Genomic DNA, 22,862 nt, shown 5'->3' on the forward strand with positions numbered 1-22,862 from the left:
ATCTCCTTTGAAAGAACGCAGCCTAAGTAACCCTAGGGGGATTACCTAAAGAAAGCAAAAGAAGAAGGGAATGTCGCTACTAGCGGCAACAGTGGGAGGCTTTTCGCTGTGTGGCGTGGCTTGGTTCCCACTTTGGATCTTTGAACGGGCCAAGATTGGCTTTTGGTTTTGGACTGATCCACTCAATCCAAGGCAAAACAAGCTTCATTGCGGAAGGGAAAAAAATTTCCCAAGGTAAAAATGGTGTTACACGACAAGAAGCCAAGAATGATACTGTAGAATAACACAACATAAAGCAACAGCTATATGGCACAGTAAGGTAAAGCACGGCAGGAGTAGCAGGATGTGCGTTGTGTTGGTTTCAGCATGGGGAGGCGTGCTCCTTTATTCAGAGAGAAGCTTCCAAAGTACACAAAGAAGAGAAAGCAACAGCTTGGGTTGGCTGATCTACAATCCAAAAAAAGAGACGGTTTATAATCCAAAGAAAGAGACAGTAGAGAGGTAACCCAGTGACAGTCTTGCATTGGTCCTAAATTCCTCCAAGTGACACTGTAGTGTAGCTAGCTATTCCCCAGCATCTTTATTTCCACCTGGCAGATTCTTCTAAAATAGAATTCAGCACCGCAGAATGCAACTGCATGCTGTGCTTTCTTTTCCCAGTGGGCACGGTCACCTTTGTTTTTTTGATGTTGATTAACCATCACCGCATAATCCTGCATTACCAAAACACCAAGCTACTATTTACTCCCTAAGTCAAAAAAAAAAAAGGTAAACCTTAGGTTTCCGTGCCAACGTTTGACTGTCCGTCTTATATGAAATTTTTTTATAATTAGTATTTTCATTTTTGTTAGATGATAAAACATGATTAATACTTTATGCGTGACTTATCTTTTTAATTTTTTTTTCATATTTTTTTCAAATAAGACGGACTGTCAAACGTTGGACACAGAAATCAGGGTTTGTCTTTTTTTTGGGACGGAGGGAGTACCTCAGTCACTCACATGTCACGTCTAAGATAGGAGTATATTTCAGTAGCTTGTCAGGCAGACCCGCAACGCCCTTCTCTTTCTACCAAACTAGTACTGGGTTACATGCAAATGCGCAACACCATGAGCCAGCAACTCAGCAAGAATCACCTTCAAGTATAAAGTGATTTGGTTGCCTTGTTGGGTGTCCATCTCTTTGAGCTTTATGCTTTTGGACCGAGATCTCAGCCATCCCAGTTACAGATGTGGCCTAACACTGCCTAAGTGTCCCTGCTTCCCTATTCCTATATCTAGCAGAACAAAGGCACAGGATGCGGCCATTGTTACCAACATGGTCGAAGCTTACACTATCTACACAGATTTCTCTCGCAAAAACTAGCTTAGCTTGTACCAACAACGCGCCCTTGGTTAGAAGAGAATGAGAGGTCTCAACCTAGCACTGGCGGTGCTGGTTCTCGTCGTCGTCCTCTTGGCCTCCTTTTCCGACGAGGTTCTCGCCGTCAGAACCCCGGCCGTGTTCGCCGCGAGTCGCCGGAGCGCCTCGCCACCAACAGAGCGGCCGCGAGAGCTCGTGGAGGGCGGCAATGCCGTCGCCGCCACCGCCACCTTTGACGCCTCCGTGAAGGCCGCGGCGGCGACGGCGACGGCGACCGGCTCCTCTCCTTCGAAGGTGTTCGACCCTGACAGGATGAGCAAGCGTCGAGTCCGGCGAGGGTCCGACCCGATACACAACAAATGCTGAGTTGCTGATGACTCGCCTGGGTCAGTACCATGGTCGATGGTCGGGATATATATATTTTAAGTGTCAATTCTCTTCTTCTTCCTCTTCTTCTAGCTCCTTTTGTCTTGAGGTCTGAGTCGTTTCCGCCTTGTGGAGTTCGAACGATTTTGTTATAGAGATACTTGTACAGAGATGTCAAGCTAGAGTGGGCAAGCTAATTAGGCTGCCGCGACACGTATGCTAGTCGAGGCCAATGTAATGTGTAACCCTCTTTCCAAGTTCGCACGCATGCAGATGCAGTAAACCAGCGAAATGCGCTTGTCCTTGATCAAAATTACCATGTTCTCTTCGACATTTTCAGTTCGCTTCAGCCATCAGCGACTTGACCGGACAGACAGCCGATCGATGCAAGCGCTGAGCGTACGCGACAGCCATCGACGACCGGTGGATCTGTGCTCGGCGCGCTGTCGTTAGTGGTGGCAGCGCGTGGTACACCGTACACCGTACAACCGGACCAAGCGAGGGCAACCATGGGCTACGTTAGAATCGTTGGGCTTTTGAGCCCGTAAAAAAAAAGACTCGCATCATCGGCTTGAAGCCTTGAGCCCTTGAGACTCCCGGTGCGTTGTCCAGGCCTTTCCGTACTGTGAAATGCGACCCAACCACTCGAAATTCATACGCATTGTTTGGTTTTCATTAAACTTTACTAAATTTAATTTCTATATATTTGAGCAGGCTTGCATGAGTCGATAACTGCACATTTCTAGAAATTATCATCACTTAACACTAGCTATCTAAGTCGTGCCTACAGGCGACCATAACCTGTCTTTTATTTTCGAATATGATAGTACATTGTTTGTAATGATTACGTATGTTAAAATTTAATTGGTCTATTTGCGGATTTGAATTATATTATTTGATTTTGTTAAGAATTGAACTTTGGAGAGTATTTGGTTCAATGTTCAAGCAATTAGGTTGAGATATAGTTTTGGATTATGCATATCAGTTTGTTTTTCTATTTGTTAGTTACATATATATATATATTTCTGTAGGTGGTAGATATTTTTTTATTTTATTTATTAATTTATGATTGTTTCTATGACCTGCACATCTGATAATTTTAGACTTGCTATGTTGTTTAATTGCGAATGTAGGATTTATTGCAATTTTATTGACATAAAATCCATAACACACACGTTATTCGGTATGTTTATTGGTGGGTTACTCTACGGCTATATATGTAAAGATGTACCGAGAATCACTTTTTATATATGTAGTGTCTTTAAGTGCATCTGACGGTAAGTATTTGTTAGATGACGTGACATATCCTAGTTTCTTTGTGGGATTTAATTTTCACTTATAGAGATGTCCTATGCGCAAAAAATACTGCCGACTTGTGCAAAACCCTTGTTTTGATTATGCTGTTACTGAAAAAAAATGATAATATACATTTTCTTAAATATTTTTTGTTTATATACTTGCATGAGAAGAAATCATTGAAATATACACATGCTATAAATTGAAAATGCTGATGTGCTCACAAATCGTGTTGTGGAGACGCGGGTTCCTCTTGCCCATTCTGCGGGGACGGTCTGACCAGCAGTCCTGCGTCTCCGCAACACGATTTGTGATCGCACCCACGTTTTCGGTCTGCGGCATACATATATTTCTGCAATTTCTTCCCACGTAGGGATATAAACGTAAATTGTTAAAATAAAAGGCATATTCTCAATTTTTTTTTCTGCTGTTACTACTGATAGCTCGCTGAAAGTGAAAGGTCATCGCTGAGTTGGTGACCATATACGCGTTCTGCACAAAGCACATCTTTGTGTTCAAGTCGTGTTAAAATCTGAAACAGTGAAAAATTATGGTTATCGTGCCCAAGTTACTAACGACAAAAACAATCACCTTGGCTACTTGGCTCTAATTCAACACGGTGATAAATGCTAAACCTGACGAACATGACCAATTAAACACAAAGTAGTTAGCACAATGTAACTACTACTACTAGCTACTACTACCTCCGTTTCTAAATATTTGGCGCCGTTGATTTTTTTAAACATGTTTGACCATTCGTCTTATTAAAAAAATTAAGTAATTATTAATTCTTTTCTTATCATTTGATTCATTATTAAATATACTTTTATGTATACATATAGTTTTGTATATTTTACAATTATTTTTAATAAGACGAACGGTCAAATATGTGCTTAAAAAGTCAACGGTGTCAAAATATTTAGAAACATAGGTAGTATTTTTTTTCGTTGAACAAACTGAGCACAAAAATAATCACCTTGGTCATAATTCAACGTTCATTAATGCTAAACCTGCCGTACGCGAGCAACGTAGTAGTAGTAACTATTTTTTTTTCGTCGAACAAACTAAAGTCTGACAAGGACTCTCGTGGTCATGGAAACGATTATTTCAAATGCCATTGTCATTTGCCAACACACCTGATACCAACACAGCGAAAGCAATTTTACTTTTACTTCCTTCTTGTCATCTGTCTCGTTCCTAGCACTGAGCACACGGACGTTCTCAGATTAAAACTCGTGTCGAAACTCCCTCCGATCGACATAAGAGTTTAAGGCGTTTCATTCTTTTATAATTTTTAAGACTTCAATTACAACTTTTCTATATACCTATATAATCTTAAAAGAAACCAGTGATAATGTACGTTCGTCTGCCACCGCCACCAGTTAATTACATGTGCGTTTTTTTAAGATAATAATTACATGTGCGTTTAGTCTTAACTAGCTGGATGGCCCGCGCAATTGCGCGACTAGCATCCAAACAAAATAATATATTTTTTAATATAATTTTACTTAAAATTTATAAATAGCTATCTCATTGTCTTAAGACTTTGAAACACCAAACCTTATCATCTAGTGTTTCTACTTATATAGTTTTTTAAAAGTCACATCAGTTGCTGCCCCTTATATCATCTCCTTCCTTATTTTGCTTGCTTGATCTACCACTATTTCTATTTATTCTCCTTGGAACCTTTAAAAATTGGATGAAATAGTTTTTAGAGTTTATTGTAATGTTGGGTTTCGTTCTTATAATTTCTAGACGTTCCGTCAAACGTTGTCATTATACTCCTCTATTGCCTGTCCATTGTCTTTTCTCTTTATTGTCATTGAGATTTTAAAAATCGAACATAATTATCGTTTGGGTTCATTTTTACTTTCTAGAAGTCTCGCCAAACCATCAGCGGCTTTGCCATTGCACTTCTCTACGGCTCGCCTACTGCCTCCCTTCTTTATTGTCATTGAGATTTTAAAATCGAACATGATTATAATTGTTTTTTTTACTTTTTAGAAGTTCCAAACCTTTAAAAATTGGACATTGTAGTTTTTAGAGTTTATTGTCTTGTTGAGTTTCATTTTTTATAATTTTTAGAAGTCTCGTCAAACGATGCCACTATACTCCTCAACGTCCCGTCCGCCGCCTACTCTTTATTATCATTGTGATTCTAAAAATCGAACATAACTATCGATGGAATTCATTTTTTATTTTCTAGAAGTCCCGTCAACAATCAGCGGCTTTGCAACTATACTCCTATACACCCCGTCCGCTGCTTCTCCTTTTTATTGTCATTGAGATTTTAAAAATCGAATATGATTATCAATGGGATTTATTATTTATTATTTTTTAGAAGTCCCGGCAACCGCCTTACTCGTTTGCTTCATAGCCTGCTTGTCGTCCCTCCATTTAATCGTCATTTGGATTATATTTGGTGTTTTATCAACAGTTTTTATATTCCGTATCAACCGCCACCACTCTACTCCTTTGTAGGCATGTTACTTAAATTATCTCGTCATGTGTTTTAGATGGTTTTTTCTTTCAATAGTCTTTATTTTTATCACAAATTTTAGTTATTTATAAATTGTATTCTTAATTGAAATCTTGTTTTTCTTTTTCTAATTTTAGAATTTATTTTTTTCAAATTTTAATTAATATCGTATTGTGTTCTTTTAATATTTTTATTTTTATTTTTATTTTTAGTTGTTTCATAATTGTATTACTACTTGAGCTCTCTTTTATTTTTTCTAATTTTGGATATTATTTTGTTTTTTTCTGAATTTTAATTAATCTCATATTGGGTTCTTATATGGATTCTGTTTTCAATATTGCTTATTTTTAATTCCGAATTTCAGCTAATTTTAAATTGTATTCCTACTTGAACTCTTCTTTTTTTTCTAATTTCAGATTTTATTTTTATTTTTATTTCTAATTTTAATTAATCTCGTATTGGGTTCTTATATGGACTCTTCTTTTAATATACCATATTTTTAATTCCGAATTTCAGCTATTTTAAAATTGTATTCCTACTTGGACTATCCTTTTCTTTTCTAATTTTGGATTTTATTTTATTTTTATTTCGAATTTTGATTAATCTCGTATTGGGTTCTTATATGGAAGATTGTATTTCTACTTGAACTCTCATTTTCTTTTTTTTTCTTTTCTCCGATTAATGTGAAAATTTCTAGTCCCACAGTGAACGTGGTGCCTTCTTTCAAAGCTGTTTTAATAATATAATAGATTAGATCATCTAGTATTATTAGAACATGTTATAAGACACATGTATTTTGCTAGTTACTAGAATAAGTTAATAAAAATATATTAACTTTCGTAGCTATCTTTAGAAGTCAATCGTGTTATGAAAAAAACGGAGGGAGTTGTGTGTTTTCAAGACGAATCTACTACTCCTAAACTAAATATTTCAAAGTTTGTTACAGCTGAAGTTTAAAATGTTAGATCGAATCTTAACTTATCCAAAACGTTTCAAGTATTTATGATAGGAGGGAATAAGCATACTTAGCAGAATTAAGAGACGTATCATACTGTGTTATTAACTGTAAAGAAATGGAACCATGCATGCAGCAGCACAGTGGATAGCACGCAAGTGCTTCCTGAACCTGATGTGATCAGTCGAGTGTGCGAGTAGCTTGATCACTCCTTGATTGGAAAAGAACGTATGGCTCCCGCTAGCTGCACCTGATCGTGAATTATTTTACACTTGGTTTGCCAGCCACCAAGCAACCTCGAGTGCTTATACAAAATCTCATGTTGGTACGGATCACCGAACGCATGGTCGAGGTCGTATGTTTCAGCTTCTAGTGTTGCTAGTAACTCACGGTAATTAACTAATTAATCTATACAATATACCAGGAGTTACTAGCCTGCTTGTAGATTTTTTTTGTTCTTTTCATCAGTGAAGTTACTAGCATGCAACATGTGCATCAAATTACCAGGAGTTGGAGTCATCAATGAATGCATGTGGATTTAGAGCTCCTTGAGACGTTAATTTTCATGATTTTCACATGAACTAGTTTAATTATTATTGTGAAATTTCTCTAAAAATCATCCATTACGAAGCAGGAGGCGTTATATATTGAAGATTTTCGTTGTTTGTCACGAAATATAAGTTCTATATAGCGAAACTTGACAAATGATAGTGTGATCGCTTTCTGTTCTTTCTCTTGACATCATGACATTGTCAAACCTTTGTCTCTTATCCGTGTGTGTGTATATATAAATATATTCACATACAAAATATGCTTACCTTAACTAACTTAAGTTGTAACCAGCCTATTCAGGTTTAAGTTCTAAACTTGACATGGTCACATGGATGCTCATATTTACGGCTAATTATTCTTTCAAGGCGATATATCTGTCGACATCAAGGCGTCCGTGATGACTTTTGCATTAGTCTCAAAATATGTCAACCTAGTCTTTCGGAGGTTCAATCGTAGAGGTGGTGTGTTCCACGTGTGTTTGTGCGTTTATAGGATAAATGCGTGCACGATATGAGCAACTGGATTTATAATGCGTTTCTTAAAAAAACATGTTTATTCACACTCATCACTACAGGGGACTTTAGTGCTCTTTTTGAACATAGGAGTTCCACAGGATATTCTCCATGATCAATTAATAAAATTCCCTTAGAAAATACGGCGATTTTTTTTTCTAAGAAGTCCTTAACAGTTTTTTTGGGACAGGAATTAAAAGATTAATGGACGTGATGTTGAATCATCCATATATTAAATTACAAAGGAGAACTCTCAACTATGTGACAAATGAAAATGGTGATAGAAATTCCCAACTGATCGAGCACTGTTTTTGTAAGAGTGGATGGTAGGGATGAAATCGTTGGAGAATTCTCTATATTTTCCAATTCAACTATTTTAGTAATACCATCAATATGATACTAATAGGAATTAGACAATTTAAATTTATGTCTAGAATCAGAAACGTCACAACTTCTACGAGAACAATAATGGATCGGTTGGGAATATCCATCACCGTTCCCATCCCTAACTTTCGGTGGAGCTCATCGGAGCATGTACAATGGTATAGATTCTTAGATAGATAGTACATGGGTGCCGCGCTGAGGGGTGCTAATGCATGGGTGGTCACACGGGGGCAAGCCTGCGCGGTGAGTTCGCCCCCTCTAGTCTCTCATCTCTCCTCTTTATATGTATATATGTATGTATATACTTTTATATACATACGTATAAACTTTGTATCACTTTGTCTTGACGCACACCGATATCAAGGGCCCCACTAGCGCACGGGGAGCCAGCCCCCCCCCCCCCTCCGATTCCTCCTCATTGCTCATGGCAACCGTGCCCCTGACCCTGTTAATGAAAACAAGTAGTACCGTTCGCTCCACCACGAGGACCTGCTTGAGGCTTGAGAGAGGAGGGAAAGGAGGATTGTCACAAGGCTGTGAAACGGGTGGCTAGGAAATTTAAAGCAAAACCAATATTTCGTTATCCATTAGGTGTGCAATTGGTAGAGCATTCTCGAGATTGTATTGTATGCAAGGGTTTTTTTCATGAACACGTAGAAACTTTACACATCAATATATTAGAAGAAGTGTAGTATACAACTGTGACACGCCGGGCAGTCACTGGAGGATCAGTGGGAGGGCATATCTCGTTACATAAGAAGCAGTCTGGACCAAGCAAGTGTTAGGTGGTTCAGGACAACACAAATTAAATTATACAATCTACAGTTAGGATAACATGATTTACTTATCAATAACCATGTTTTTTTTAAAGTTAAACGTAACATAGGAGTTCTCTCACAGTGACCAACTAGCTTTAGCTACTGTATCTTTCATAGTGACCAACTAGCTAGCATAGCTGCGCATAGGTAGGTATAGGTGATGCACCCAACAACGTATGCTGTATGCAGCAAAAGCGAGACGCTGAAGTGCAGAAATGCTTCCAAGTTCCAGCCTGTTTTGGGGCTTGGCTATTGCCTATATATACTGCTCCAAGATGACCCTGCATTAATCCATGCTGAGCCTCTTATACTAATATTGCCAGATTTATTTACTAACTATAAACGGGAACACAATGCCGGTCGGCACCGCGCGAACTTGCATGAATGGCCTCAATGCCCTGTCCGGTGCGTACATGTTGCTCGAGATCTTCTAGCTACCTTGCAGTCTTGCTTAATTGCTTGCGTTGATTTACCGTGCGCACTCATGCCGCTATATATTCTCTGATCGACCAGGGGTTGGCTTGCTCACCGTGCCCTACGCCCTCTCCGAGGGGGGCTGGGTGAGCCTCGCGCTGCTCGCCGCCGTGGCCGCCGCCTGCTGGTACACCGGGATCCTCCTCTGCCGCTGCATGGACGCCGACGACGCCATCCGGACGTACCCGGACATCGGCGAGCGCGCGTTCGGCCGCACGGGCCGCCTCCTCGTGTCCGCCTTCACGTACGTCGAGCTCTACCTCGTCGCCACCGGCTTCCTCATCCTCGAGGGCGACAACCTCGACAAGCTCTTCCCAGGAGCCAGAGTCACCCTGGGGACGGTGTCCCTCGCCGGGAAGCGGCTGTTCGTCGTGCTCGTCGCGCTCGTGGTGGCGCCCACGACGTGGCTGCGCAGCCTCGGCGTGCTCGCGTACGTCTCCGCCACGGGCGTGTTCGCGTCCGTCGTCATCGTGCTCAGCGTGCTGTGGGCCGCGGCCGTCGACGGCGTCGGATTCTCCGGACGAGGGACGACGACGCCGCTACGGATCGCGGGGCTCCCGACGGCTCTCGGGCTGTACATCTTCTGCTACGGGGGACACCCCATGTTCCCGACGCTCTACACATCTATGAAGAGGAAGTCTCAGTTTCCAAAGGTATACCCGTATACGCATGCGCATAACACTATGCTATTTATCAGTCGTGATTTTTTCTTATCCGTTAGTCAACCAATTTGCAAAGGTCATTTACTAAACTTGCACACTACTATATATAAAAAAAACACTGCAACTTTTAGCTTTGCTTTTTTAAAAAAATATTTTCTGGACCAATTTAGTGCATTATTATGTTTATATGAAGAGAAATTTCCCTATGTACCCCTAAAAGTTCGTCCAATCCCTTCTATATTCCTGAGATTTGATTATTTACTTCCATACTCCTAAATTTTACTTTGAATCCCCTCTATACTCCTTTTGTCAGTTGACCGTTAAATTCATATCATAAACTCCATTTTACCCTTTGGTATAAAAAAATAAATTTGTGAAGTATATTGATGGAGTGTATAAATTTATTGTATGCGACTATTATATTTATGAGTTTATTTTGTAAGATATTATTTAACAAAAATAATTTTTATCTCATATAACAAGATTTATCTTATAAAAATTTGCGTACTACTATAACAAACTATGCTATATATATACAGTTTTCAATGATAAAAAATATTATTTTTTGTTTTATCTAAAATAAATTGTCATAGATAAAAATTACTTTTGTTTTCCCTTCGCGAGGCGAAACTAAAATATTACTTTTATTAAATAATATCTCACAAAATAAACTCATACATATAATAGTCCCATACAATAAATTTATACACTACATCAATATATTTCATAAATTTATATTTTCTCGATACCAAAGGGCAAAATGAACTTTATGATAGAAATTTAACGGCTAACTAATGGAAGAGGTATAGAAGGGACATAGAAGATATACCAAAAAATATTTTTTAAACTTTTAGGTTAGAATATTATTTTCTTCACCACAAGGAGAAAGAACATAAGGATGAGTTTGTTGATATATATTGATCTAGCTAGTGTTAAAAATGCGATTGATAGATAAGAAAAAAAATCTCTTGACAAATAGATAATCCTGAGAAATAATGTAGTAGAAGAAATCACGTTTTTGAGAAAACATATATTTTTAAAGCAAGTTATAAACAATCTGGTGCATAATCAGAATGGATTAATTGATGGTCGATCAATATACTGACCAACTCTTCAATTGATTATTGATCAATTAATTATTATCAAATATCAACCAGATGCTAGTGATATGCTTCCTGCAATGGCGGTGCTCGGCTACCTCATGTACGGCGACGGCGTGCTGTCCCAGGTGACGCTCAACCTCCCGTCGGCGAGGCTCAGCTCCAAGGTCGCCATATACACGACGCTGCTCAACCCGGTCACCAAGTACGCACTGGTGGTGACGCCGATCGCTGCCGCCGTCGAGGAGAGGATCCGCGGCGCCGCCGGCAAGGGAGCGCGCGCCGTCTCCGTGGCGGTGAGGACGCTGCTGGTGCTCAGCACGGTGGCCGTGGCGCTTGCGCTGCCGTTCTTCGCGGACCTCATGGCGCTGGTGGGATCGATGCTCAACGTGGCCGTCTGCATGCTGCTGCCCTGCGCCTGCTACGTCAGGATCTTCGGGGCGCCGTCGATGAGCAGCGTGGAGGCCGTGGCGATCGGCGGGATACTGGTGCTGGGCTCGCTGGTGGCTGTCACGGGGACTTACTATTCCCTGATGAAAATTATCCGTGAGTTGGTGTGATAATACATCGAAGATTTGATCCAAATTGTTATGGGAGTGTGTGGATTGATTTTTCGTCGATTAGTGTGGTGGCCTGCATAGATTGCAAGGGTGCATAGATTGCACGGGTAACATTGTTATAAGTTTTGTATATATAAATCAGTAACTCTATTGTGAAAGAAAAATAGTATAAGTTATAAGGAGATGGATTTGTCTTTTAAGGGAATATCCCTCGTTTATTATATTTTAAAAATAACTTGTAAGATAGATTAGTATGAGATATATCGCCTTACAAACATAAAATATTAAATTTGACTTCTACAATTACAAAAACCAAAGTTTCTTTTAAGTTGAGTTTAATTTATTTTTACCAGATTGATAAGATAAATTAATGAGTAAATTTCACAAAACTACAGGTATTTTGCACAATTTATCACAAAACTACAGATTTAAGAGCTTGTTTCACAAAACTATATATTTAGTGTCTACTTTTATCACAAAACTACATGTACTTTGTATAATCTATCACAAAACTACATATTTAAGAACTTGTTTCATAAAACTATAGATTTAGTGTATTCGTTTATCCCATAACTATACATTTAGTATCTTCTTTTATCACAAAACTACATGTTTAGTGTCTTCATTATCACAAAACTACATGTTTTAAATGCTAAAATATGTAGTTTTGTGATAATGAAGACACTAAACTTGTAGTTTTGTGATAAATGAAGATATTAAATCTGTAGTTTTGTGAAACAAGTTCTTAAATCTGTAGTTTTGTGATGTATTGTGGAAAGTACCTATAGTTTTGTGATAAACGTAGACACTAAATCTGTAGTTTTGTGAAATAAGTTCTTAAATCTGTAGTTTTGTGATAGAATGTGCAAAATATATGCAATTTTATGAAATTTACTCCAAATTAATATGAAATATACCACTCCAAACGAAACATTCCAAGAAATATTCTCCTTGACGGTTGTTGGGCTCCACCCTTCCATAGTCCATGCATGCAAGTGGGCTGACTAAGGCTGCCAACTGTCTAAGTTAGGCAGTGGCTACTAGATCGAATAGTAAGAAAGGACTATCAAATGATAAGAAAGGACTTGTTAGGCTTGGTAAGTCCCACATATCGGTGATGAAAGAACTAAGACTGCATCTGAGTTGGTTAGGGACGCAGGAATGATATTAGGCATTAGTACATAATTAATTAAGTATTGAGTATTGTAAATTTTTTAAAAATGATTTTAAAAGAAATTTTATATAGAAAGTATTTAAAACACACACCATTTCATAATTTCAGAAATATGCTCACAATAAAAGAGTAGTGAATCTGAGAACATGTACAATGACAATCAATAGCAATCTCTTAGATTTGTTTATCAGGTAAGTCTACTAACATGGAAAAGAGGGGGCCGGAAGAGAAAGAAATATCGTTGTTACGTATGACAACGGCTTAATATCGATCCCTAGCATTTATAACTTTTACTTTATGAGAAAGGAGAAAAAGAAAACAAAGATAATAAAACGTAGTTTTAGTACAATAATTGTTAAAGTATTTTATCGTCCCAAATGTTAAGAGTAGGACTCTGTTCGGCGGTCATAGCGACTTGAAAAATATGCACTCTGTTCACAATTTCAAGGTGACCATGCTCTTACATGTATAAGATGTAATTGGGGAAAACCTGATTTCACCTTTTCTTTTCATTCATCTTTTTTATCGCTGATGAAACTCCTACTACTACGATTAAGGTGACAGTAGATAAGTGGGCTACTACATCTACATGCAAGCAGCAACATTCTGGAGTATTTTCATAGCAACATGCCAGCAATGATGTCTTGTTTCTATGTATGTTTGACCCCAAGTGACCAAGAAATTATGTTTGTTTGAACCCTAGTGATCTAGCACCGATGTCCTGCATCACGTACCATTATCCATCTGTTCTTTGCGCGTGTGGTAGATGTGGCTCCATGGATGATCTCTCTCATTCGGTGCAAGAATTTTGAAATGATATGCTTTCAATATATCCACAGTTTTTTTTTCTCTTATTCAGTGAAGAAGGTTTGAAATGATATGATTTCAGTATCTGGACTGTTCTTTTCTGATCTGAGTTGAACACTTGATCGTACCTGAATAGTGGACATGCTGCTAGAAGGGGGATTATTTATTGTTGAGTCCATGTCAACAAGTTGCCACAAACAAATATACTAGGAGGTGTGAATAGGAGCTTTCAAAAAGTCATGGAGAGAAGAGAAGAGAAGAGAGAAAAGGAAAGTGAGCTATAGATTTGTAGCCAACTACAGCACAGACTTCAATACGTCGTGTGTATATGAGAGGTGCGACCATATATTGTGTGAATAAGCTATTAGATTGACTATAGATGAATTTAAGTATACTCTCTCCGTACTCGTAAAGGAAGTCGTTTTGGGCAGCAACATGGTCTCCAAAATACAACTTTAACTTCTTGTTTCTATAAAAATATTTATTGAAAAATGATATATGTAACTTTTATGAAAGTATTTTTCAAGACAAATCTGTTCATATTATTTTTATATTTTTAAACTCAACAACTTAAGAGTTATTCATGATTTATATTCCCGATGTTTGACTTAAACATTATTCTAAACGACTTCCTTTATGATGAGGGAGTATACTACACCATTAATAGTACCATTAATAAGTTTAATTGAAGCATACATTAATAGTACTATTGAACTTGCTCTCATGGCGCTGGTTGGGTAGATGCTCAGCGCGTGGGTGCGCGTGCATATTGTGCCTGCTACCTCCGCATCTTCGGGGCGCCGTCGACCCGCGCCGCTGCGCTGGCACCGTCGCCAAGTAGACCGCGGTGATCGGCAGGATATAGCGCTGGGCTAGCTGGTGGCTGTCACGAGGACGCACTCTTAACGTAACTTTGTTTACGAGTTGTTGTGACAAAACACTGAAGATTTGATCCACGTTGTTGTATAAGAGTAAGGATAATAATATAGTCCACTTTCTACTATTAGCCTATACTAAAATCAGTTAGCTATAATTTTTTTTCTTCTATCTTTATCTCTCACTTATACATTTAATGTATTTGTCTTGGAGTTTGTGTTAAGCTAGGTTTTGTATGAGAGCCAACACCCTTCTCTTTTGTTTACCTCTCTCCTCCACATAATCTTATAGTAGGCTTATAACTCACTATTATACTTGCTCTGAGAGCAAGTACAATAGCAGGCTATTAGCCAGCTATAAACATTTTTTAATAAGATAAACAATGAGAGGGAATAGCAGCGGACTACAGATCTGTAGCCAGCTGCAGCACGGACTCCAAGACACACTGTGTATGACAGGTGGGACCATATATTAATAGTATAGTAAGCAACTATTGTATGAATTGACTATTAGATTGGCTATAGATGAATTAGAGTTAGTAGTGGGCTGTACTATTAGACTTGCTCTAAGTGGCGTTCATCATGTAGACATGATTTTTACACCACGCCGTAGCCGAGGCCGCTTTATTATAGCCGGGGACGGTTGATCGAGGACAACGTGCATGGGCCGGGCCGGCTGGAGAAGGACCAAAACTGTCGTCCCATGGATCTATGGGCCTCGTTGACATCCGCATATGCTCTGCCTGGCCTGGTCACGCACAACCTCCCTCACCCTGACTGCGTACGCAACGGCACGCACTACCGTCACCATCGTCACATCGTGCGGACTGCTGATGAGCAACGTTACCTTTGCCAATTACCAGCGCGCTCCTGTCTTGTGTGGTGCAAATCACTCAGCGCGTGAGCTGTGAGCGCAAATAGCTGCTCACCTAGAGCGTACGACAACGTACGTATCAATACGTGTCTGCACGCGGTAGAAGAATAAGTTTAGCTGCAAGTCTCCAGCAAACGTACGTACAAGGTCTCTTTGCAAATTATTGGGATCTCAATAATTCTATCTGGTGCCCTAGGTGCCGCTCAATTGTTCAACCGCTCGATCGGGGTTGTCGTACTCGTACTAGCTACGTGCGTACATGCCCAAAAACGTTGCACGACGATGGTGAAGCCCAAAAAACGTTGTACCGATCGAGCATGTACCGTTCAGCACGTACGCTATAGCTTCAATTTCATGTCGCCATCGACCGAGAGCACCGCCGCTCGCGAGGCGACGACGAATTAATAATCGAACAAACCACATGGCGTGACACACAGCCACGCAGGTTAGCTAGCGGCGGGCGCCGGACGGACGAACCTTTTTCCAAGCTCTGTGGGGCGATCACGACGAAATACACAACGATCCATCTAGCTAAAAGGATCAGGCCGGACAGGGAGTCCTGCCGAGACTGCTCATAGCTCACATGGCTAGAACTCAACGGCAAGGACAAATTGGCAACGGCTCAATCGAACCACATGTATAGCATCATATACGACTCTCCGTCTATAGCTAGCTAGTGTGTGAATACTATAGTAGTATGATATCGATGTTCCTTACAGCTACTTAATTCACGCTTTAATCATGCTTGATTACCGGATGAAAGCAACGACTATATACAAAGTGTTAAATAGGTGCAAATTGCTTAGTTAGTTACAAATTGAGTCACAATTTTCTAAGCTGATGATAAGAATCCATGTCCCCATGTCAAGAAAAAAAAAAGAAAGGGCGCAGCCGCAGGCGCACAGCTTTGCTCTGCTTGGTAGTTTGGTGAAATGCTCTTTCAGTTTCAGCTACGCAGGAATGTCAACTGGCTCTCTTTCAGCTTCAATTTAGTCGAGAACGACACGTACGCCCAAGGGAAAAAAAGATTGACCAATGACCAGTACCAACGTAGTAGGTACCGACCGGTTTCTCCATAAACCGTAGAAGAACATTTCTTATCAACATGGAGCGGCCTGTCACGTTCTAGCTAGCAAAGCTGCATGCTGCAGCCAAATCCAAGAATCAAAATGAAATCTTTGCAACCAGTAGCTAGCTAACCATATGGTCCATATCCATCCAATGCAATCCATTCAATCAACAATACTCTCTTGGAAATATCTGTATGCGTGCTTCCGTCTCACCATCTAGGTGCAGTCTGATCCTCATAAGTCATACTCTTGTGGACACACCACTCCTAGGATGATAGCATACCAGGCACGCATTGAAGTGAGCTTGTTGCTTCCAGATTTTCTGATTATTGGCACATTAATCTCCAAGGTTCAAACTTCGGAGATTCCATGAAATGAAAGAACTGAAAAGTAAACGGGAGAAATCATTAGCAGTATACTCCCTCCATTTCATAAAAAATAAATAACCGAATATAATATATTCTAATACTACGAATCTTGATAAAAATAGAGACGGAGTCTATCCCCAATGCTTTCTAAAAGATGTTTGAACCCACGTGGAAGAACTAAATGCCACCAGTTTTAGCTGCAGTCGTGTGCAGATCCCCCTCGCTGCAGTACTGCATCGCGTTGCATGCAGTGTTGCTCTCCAACTTCGCGTGCGCCGCGCCGCACGCAAGAATTTCACGAAAACAACAGCGCAGTTCTCTCGCCCTTTTATACAGCTGCGGGTTCGCCCGCGACGCCAAAAACTAGCAAACTGCACGACTCGCGCGTGCTCTGCTCGCTTCTCTGTTCCGTTCGCTCCACGGTTCTCTGCTCCCCCCTCCGTCGCGTCGCGTGCAGGAGGATGGCCATTGGCGGAGCAGCGCCGCCGCACCCGCCCCGTGGCGGCGGCGGCGGCTCGCCGGAGGACAGCAGCACCGCGCGGCGGCCGGACTTCGAGCAGCCCCTCCTCCAGGCCCACGCCGCCGTGCCGGCCCGCGGGAAGCAGGAGCCGGTGGAGCGGGACCACGAGGCGCAGTGCTCGCCGGAGGCCGACGGCGACGGCGCCACCTTCGTGCGCACCTGCTTCAATGGCCTCAACGCGCTGTCAGGCGAGTACAAGAAACACTCGATATTTGGTCGTAGGAGCTGTTCGTCCGGTCTGTTTAACTCGATTAATCTTGATCTCTTGGGGTTCAGGCGTTGGGCTGCTGTCGATTCCGTACGCCTTGTCGGAGGGAGGGTGGCTGAGCCTGGTGCTCCTGCTCGCCGTCGCCATGGTCTGCTGCTACACCGGCCTCCTCCTGCGGCGGTGCATGGCCGCGTCGCCGGCCGTTCGGGGTTACCCGGACATCGGCGCGCTGGCGTTCGGGGCCAAGGGCCGGCTCGCCGTGTCGGCGTTCCTCTACGCCGAGCTCTACCTCGTCGCCATCGGGTTCCTGATACTGGAGGGGGACAACCTGGACAAGCTGTTCCCGGGCACCAGCCTCGCCGTCGGCGGGCTCGTGGTGTCCGGGAAGCAGCTGTTCGTCGTGGTCGTCGCCGTCGTCATCCTGCCGACGACGTGGCTGAGGAGCCTCGCCGTGCTCGCCTACGTGTCGGCCAGCGGCGTGCTCGCGTCCGTCGTCGTGGTGTTCTGCGTGCTGTGGGCGGCGGTGTTCGACGGCGTCGGGTTCCACGGGAAGGGGAGGATGCTGAATGTCAGTGGCCTGCCTACTGCTCTTGGCCTGTACACCTTCTGCTACTGCGGTCATGCCATATTCCCCACGCTCTGCAACTCCATGCAGGAAAAGGACAAGTTCTCCAGGGTGAGCTGCCCACTGTTTTCACTTTTGATGTCACTGAACTACTGAAGGCTTGACTGGTGAATTTGGGTTCTTTTTATTTCATTTAACTTTATTTATCTGATATTGAACTCTGAAGTAACCTTGAATATATTGAGTAGTAAAACAGTCACGCACATTGCAGCATCGAATAATTCATGTCAAGCTCAACAATGCCAAGTTGCATCAAATAGCTGTTAAGTGTCTGTTGCCACATATTATTGCTTGACAAAAAGAAATGCTTTAATTCTCATATGAACTGTGGAATTATGCAATGAATCTGACACTATATAGTTGATAGCTATCTGAAAATGAAAATGTCTGACGATGACTGAACAGTAGTACAATATCCAACGCAACTACTTCCTATCCGTCCTAGGATAATGAATCTGATAGAACCTTTGTTCAAATTCTTTGTTCTAGGTTGGGTCAAATCTCATACTAGTTTGCGACATTTTTGGGTGGAGGTAGTAAAAATTAACTCTTTATTTTCTTTTTTTTTTAACTTTGGACAGTACTCCTACAGTAGCTCATTTTACTACCCCTGACTGACTGAACTGTCTGTCTTCTACGGTTCTACCTGCATATAGGTACTGGTCATATGCTTCGTGGCGTGCACTGTCAACTACGGATCCATGGCCATACTCGGCTACCTCATGTACGGCGACGACGTCAAATCTCAGGTGACACTGAACCTCCCGGAGGGAAAGATCAGCTCGAAGCTGGCGATCTACACGACGCTGATCAACCCGTTCTCCAAGTACGCCCTGATGGTGACCCCGGTCGCGACGGCGATCGAGGAGAAGCTGCTCGCCGGCAACAAGAGGTCCGTCAACGTGCTGATCAGGACCCTCATCGTCGTCAGCACGGTGGTGATCGCCCTCACGGTGCCCTTCTTCGGCCACCTCATGGCGCTCGTCGGCTCGCTGCTCAGCGTCATGGCCTCCATGCTGCTCCCCTGCATCTGCTACCTCAAGATCTTCGGCCTGACGCGATGCGGCAGGGGCGAGACCCTGCTGATCGCCGCGATCATCGTGCTCGGTTCGTTGGTTGCCGCGACGGGTACGTACTCTTCTCTGAAGAAGATTTTCTATGAGTTTTGAAGTCAAGAGATGCACATTAGGCATGGAAACACCGATGTCCGAATTTGTGTACGTTTTTGTAGCAACGCAATTCCGTAATGTACCTCAATGTCAGCAGTCAGCAGAGTAATCTGATTAAATCCTGAGATTCTGTAGTGGAGGCAAGGTAGTACAGATAACGAGGATTAGAGTGCTTTAATTCGGGATCGTAAGTATGTTTGAGCTATGGGAGCTATTGGCCTTGTATCTGTATCTCTGTTGTCAGAAATAGTACAGTTAGTCAAAATGCCAAATGATATTTGTAGGATATCAGCACTCCATCTGAATCTGTTGTATCTTGTAAGAACTTGAATGTATTGAAGCATTTTATTGCAGCTGTGTTAATTTTGTTGCTCATTGCTTTAAAATATTTTTTTTGCCGGGCATCGCTTTTAAATATTTTGGGCTGAACACTAGCAGATCAAGATTATCTCTTCGGGAAAAAAAAAAGAACACTCGGAGTAAATTAAGTACCAATTTAGGTGGATTTTATCCAACAATTTATGTTTTCATGATACTGATTTTTTTATTCAAAAGTTCAGCCGAAGATAAAACTCATAGAGAACCATCGACTTATGTTTCAGCTAACGAAACAAAGTATATCTGTATGTATTCAGAAGCAAAGCAAAGAGTAACAGTCACACAGACCAGATATCAGGATGATAAGTGGAAGCTACAACAAGGACTATGCAGTTCATCGTGTTAAGGAAGAAGGGTACATACAGAGATACAAGTAGTCATCTACTAATACAATTTGATTGGTAACAAGCATCAGCAATTGCAGGATTACATGACCCAACCATCACCAAGTCACCAAGATGGCATTCATAGTTCGGAAAGGATTAGTTTTTGCTTGCAAAAGCTATTCCTTTTCCAACTAGTGGCTACTCTACACTTCTACAGGACATGAGGTACAGAAAAACGGAAGCAAAGAATCGGAAACGAGCTGCAGAGAAGGGGAACCCCCAAACCAAGTCGCCGCTGACACGCAGAAAATCAGAGCGAGATGAAGCCCTCCTTGACGAAGAGCGCGAAGAGGAGGACGACGAAGCCGGCGGCGATGCACTGCGTGCTCGACACCAGCGTCTGCTCGTACGCCAGCAGCGTCACGGCGGCGCCGACGCACCCGATCAGGAACCCGCTCAGATTCCGGTCCATGCCGGCCAGCCGCTCGCCCGCCTCCTCGCCGCTCGTCGATCCCTGCTCCGCCCTCGGCTACGGATGCCGTGTGCTGCTGCGAGTCCACGGGACAGAGGCTGGGGGCGGGGATTAAAGCTGCGAGGTCAACGGCTTTGGTGGCGATGAGAGGGCATGGAATTGGAAGCTAAAGCTTATGGAGGGTTTGGAAGGTCGCCGATGTCGTTTTCGCGGCTGGGAAGCGTCATTTGCGGTTGCGGATGGAGCTCACGAGTTTCTCAATCTCAACGCCCGTTTGTTTGGTGTTATAGTTTGCGAATCAGAGCGGAATTTTAATCGGGAAAAGTGCGTTGTTTTTTTTTTTTGAACTTAAAAGTGCGTTGTTTAACCACGTGATGATTTCGTTTGATCTCGGTACGTAAGGTCAAGAATGAATGCGCCTAATTTTATTTATTTTTCGTTGGGCCAGAACAGGATTGCGGCTCGAGTGCGGGCCCATATAAGATGGGCCGTGACGAAATTCCGGCCGACGCGCGACCCCATACATCTTGGACCTGAACAGGATCCGGGCCTCCTTGTGGCCCATGATGTTCAGGTCCATATGAGCTGGGCTGGAGCGTTTTAAATCGATCGTGGAGACGGGCACTCGAAGCAAGTAGGTTAACATGAGATGGCAAGCACTGTCCAGACTCCAGAAAGTATGTCCCTGCATTTGAGGAAACTGCTGTATGCCTTCATCAAATACAGCACATGCACATCGCATCGGTGTGATCTTTGAACTGCTTCAACAATAATTCTCATGAAACCAACTCGCTACGCAGCCTTAAATTACCGAAGAAATTAAAGAATTTTGCATCATTGTGCAGGGGAGAGCCAGGAGCCTTACCAAGTCCAGATTTTCAGGGGGTGCCAAAAGTAGACAAAAGACTAGGAGTATCGAGTATCGACATTACACTGTGGGTTTGGAGCTAAAGAGGGCTTAGTTCAAGCAGAAATATTTGCGACTTGGTACGTTGCGTCCCATAGCCTCACTCGAGCAAGTAAGAGCAGGTGCAGAGTCAACCAATGGCAAGGCGTGCTTTAGTTGGTGTCAACAATGAATTGTCAAAGCCACCTAAATCAACACCCTTGCCCCGTGCTGCATGATTGACCAAACAGACCATGTTGGTTTTGTTACCGGAAATAAATCTTCTTTTGCCAAGTATAAGAAGGTCTTGCCACATGCAGGTTCTCTCAAGCAATAAGCAATTAATCAGGCATTCTCACACCTCTGAGTTGCAACGATCGCTTAGATTTAGCAACCAAAATTGCAGTAGTTAATTGTTGTTGCCACACTCAAGCTAGCTAGGTGTACTAGCAGCTGCTTGCTGTTCGTGGTGCGTACGTGTCATGACGAAGGACGGATCAGTGATGGAGCACGGGGAGATCAGCTCGAAGGCGCCCCTGGTGGCGCCGGTGGCGGCCGGCGTGAACCGCGCCGTCGCGGTGGTGGACACATTCCTCCGGTTCATCGCCATCATCGGCACGATCGGCAGCGCCATCGCCATGGGCACCACCAACGAGACGCTCCCCTTCTTCACGCAGTTCATCCAGTTCGAGGCCAAGTACAGCGACCTCCCGTCCTTCACGTAAGCCATCGATCCGCTATACACATGATGCCACTCACAGCTCAGGGTCAATAGTATCTGTGTTCTGCTGCAAGGCGCAGGAAGTTTGATGCAGCTAGTTCGATTTTTTGCATGCACGGCCGGACGGACAGGTTCTTCGTGGCGGCGAACGCGGTGGTGTGCACGTACCTGGTGCTGTCCATCCCGCTGTCCATCGTGCACATCCTCAGGCCCAGGGCGCGGTACAGCCGGCTGTTCCTCGTCTTCTTCGACACGGTGAGGAAATAACGACATATATCGACGCTGACTACATGTTTGTTGCTAGAAATTGCTCTTGTTCGTGATGGATATACGTATGTGTGATGTGCATATATATATGCACAGGCGATGCTGGCTCTGCTGACGGCGGGCGCGTCGGCGGCGGCGGCGATCGTGTACCTGGCGCACAAGGGCAACGTGCGGGCAAACTGGTTCTCCATCTGCCAGCAGTTCGACTCCTTCTGCGAGCGCATCTCCGGCTCGCTCATCGGCTCCTTCGCCGCCATGGTCCTGCTCGTCGTCCTCATCACCCTCTCCGCGTTCGCGCTCGCAAGGCGCCACTGATCATAGACGTACGTACGTACGATACGACGACCACCATCCTGCAGCCAGCAGCCCGGCCGATCGACCAGCGCGATCCATCGTGCGTGCACCAATATTAATGCACGTCTTTTTTGTTCCTTTGCTTCCCTAATTTAATTAGCTCTGTGTGTGTTTCCTTTCATAAATGTATAAGCAAGCCCGTTCGATATCTTTGATACAGTTTGGATGTGGAACTCTTAGCATAAACTGTCCAAATTGTGACTGTGGAACGGAAAAATTGTGTGAAAGTGTAAGGCCTGCCTGGAAAC

The 22,862-nt window shown here is 42.8% G+C and overlaps 3 protein-coding genes and 1 pseudogene across 3 annotated transcripts; 3 read left to right on the plus strand and 1 right to left on the minus strand.

The window, feature by feature from the left end:
* The first annotated feature begins 1,285 nt into the window (after positions 1-1,285).
* On the plus strand, positions 1,286-11,520 carry LOC107276759 (amino acid transporter AVT1I-like; annotated as a pseudogene).
* A 5,523-nt stretch (positions 11,521-17,043) lies between these two features.
* On the plus strand, positions 17,044-19,573 carry LOC4336049 (amino acid transporter AVT1I). The gene is made up of 3 exons (XM_015781436.3): positions 17,044-17,396; positions 17,485-18,092; positions 18,698-19,573. Exons 1-3 carry the CDS (start codon positions 17,150-17,152, stop codon positions 19,208-19,210), a joined length of 1,368 nt encoding a protein of 455 aa, XP_015636922.1. The 5' UTR covers positions 17,044-17,149; the 3' UTR covers positions 19,211-19,573.
* Positions 19,574-19,895: 322 nt separating this feature from the next.
* LOC112938644 (uncharacterized) lies at positions 19,896-20,472 on the minus strand. Its single transcript, XM_026024701.2, has one exon. The coding sequence runs from the start codon at positions 20,384-20,386 to the stop codon at positions 20,225-20,227; it is 162 nt and encodes a 53-aa protein (XP_025880486.1). The 5' UTR covers positions 20,387-20,472; the 3' UTR covers positions 19,896-20,224.
* A 1,133-nt stretch (positions 20,473-21,605) lies between these two features.
* Positions 21,606-22,800, plus strand: LOC4336050 (casparian strip membrane protein 6). Its single transcript, XM_026024700.2, has 3 exons — positions 21,606-21,993; positions 22,125-22,248; positions 22,357-22,800. Exons 1-3 carry the CDS (start codon positions 21,755-21,757, stop codon positions 22,573-22,575), a joined length of 582 nt encoding a protein of 193 aa, XP_025880485.1. The 5' UTR covers positions 21,606-21,754; the 3' UTR covers positions 22,576-22,800.
* The last annotated feature ends 62 nt before the right edge of the window (positions 22,801-22,862 follow it).

Source organism: Oryza sativa, chromosome 4 (genome assembly GCF_034140825.1).
Source record: "Oryza sativa Japonica Group chromosome 4, ASM3414082v1".
In the NCBI taxonomy this organism is placed as follows: domain Eukaryota; kingdom Viridiplantae; phylum Streptophyta; class Magnoliopsida; order Poales; family Poaceae; genus Oryza; species Oryza sativa.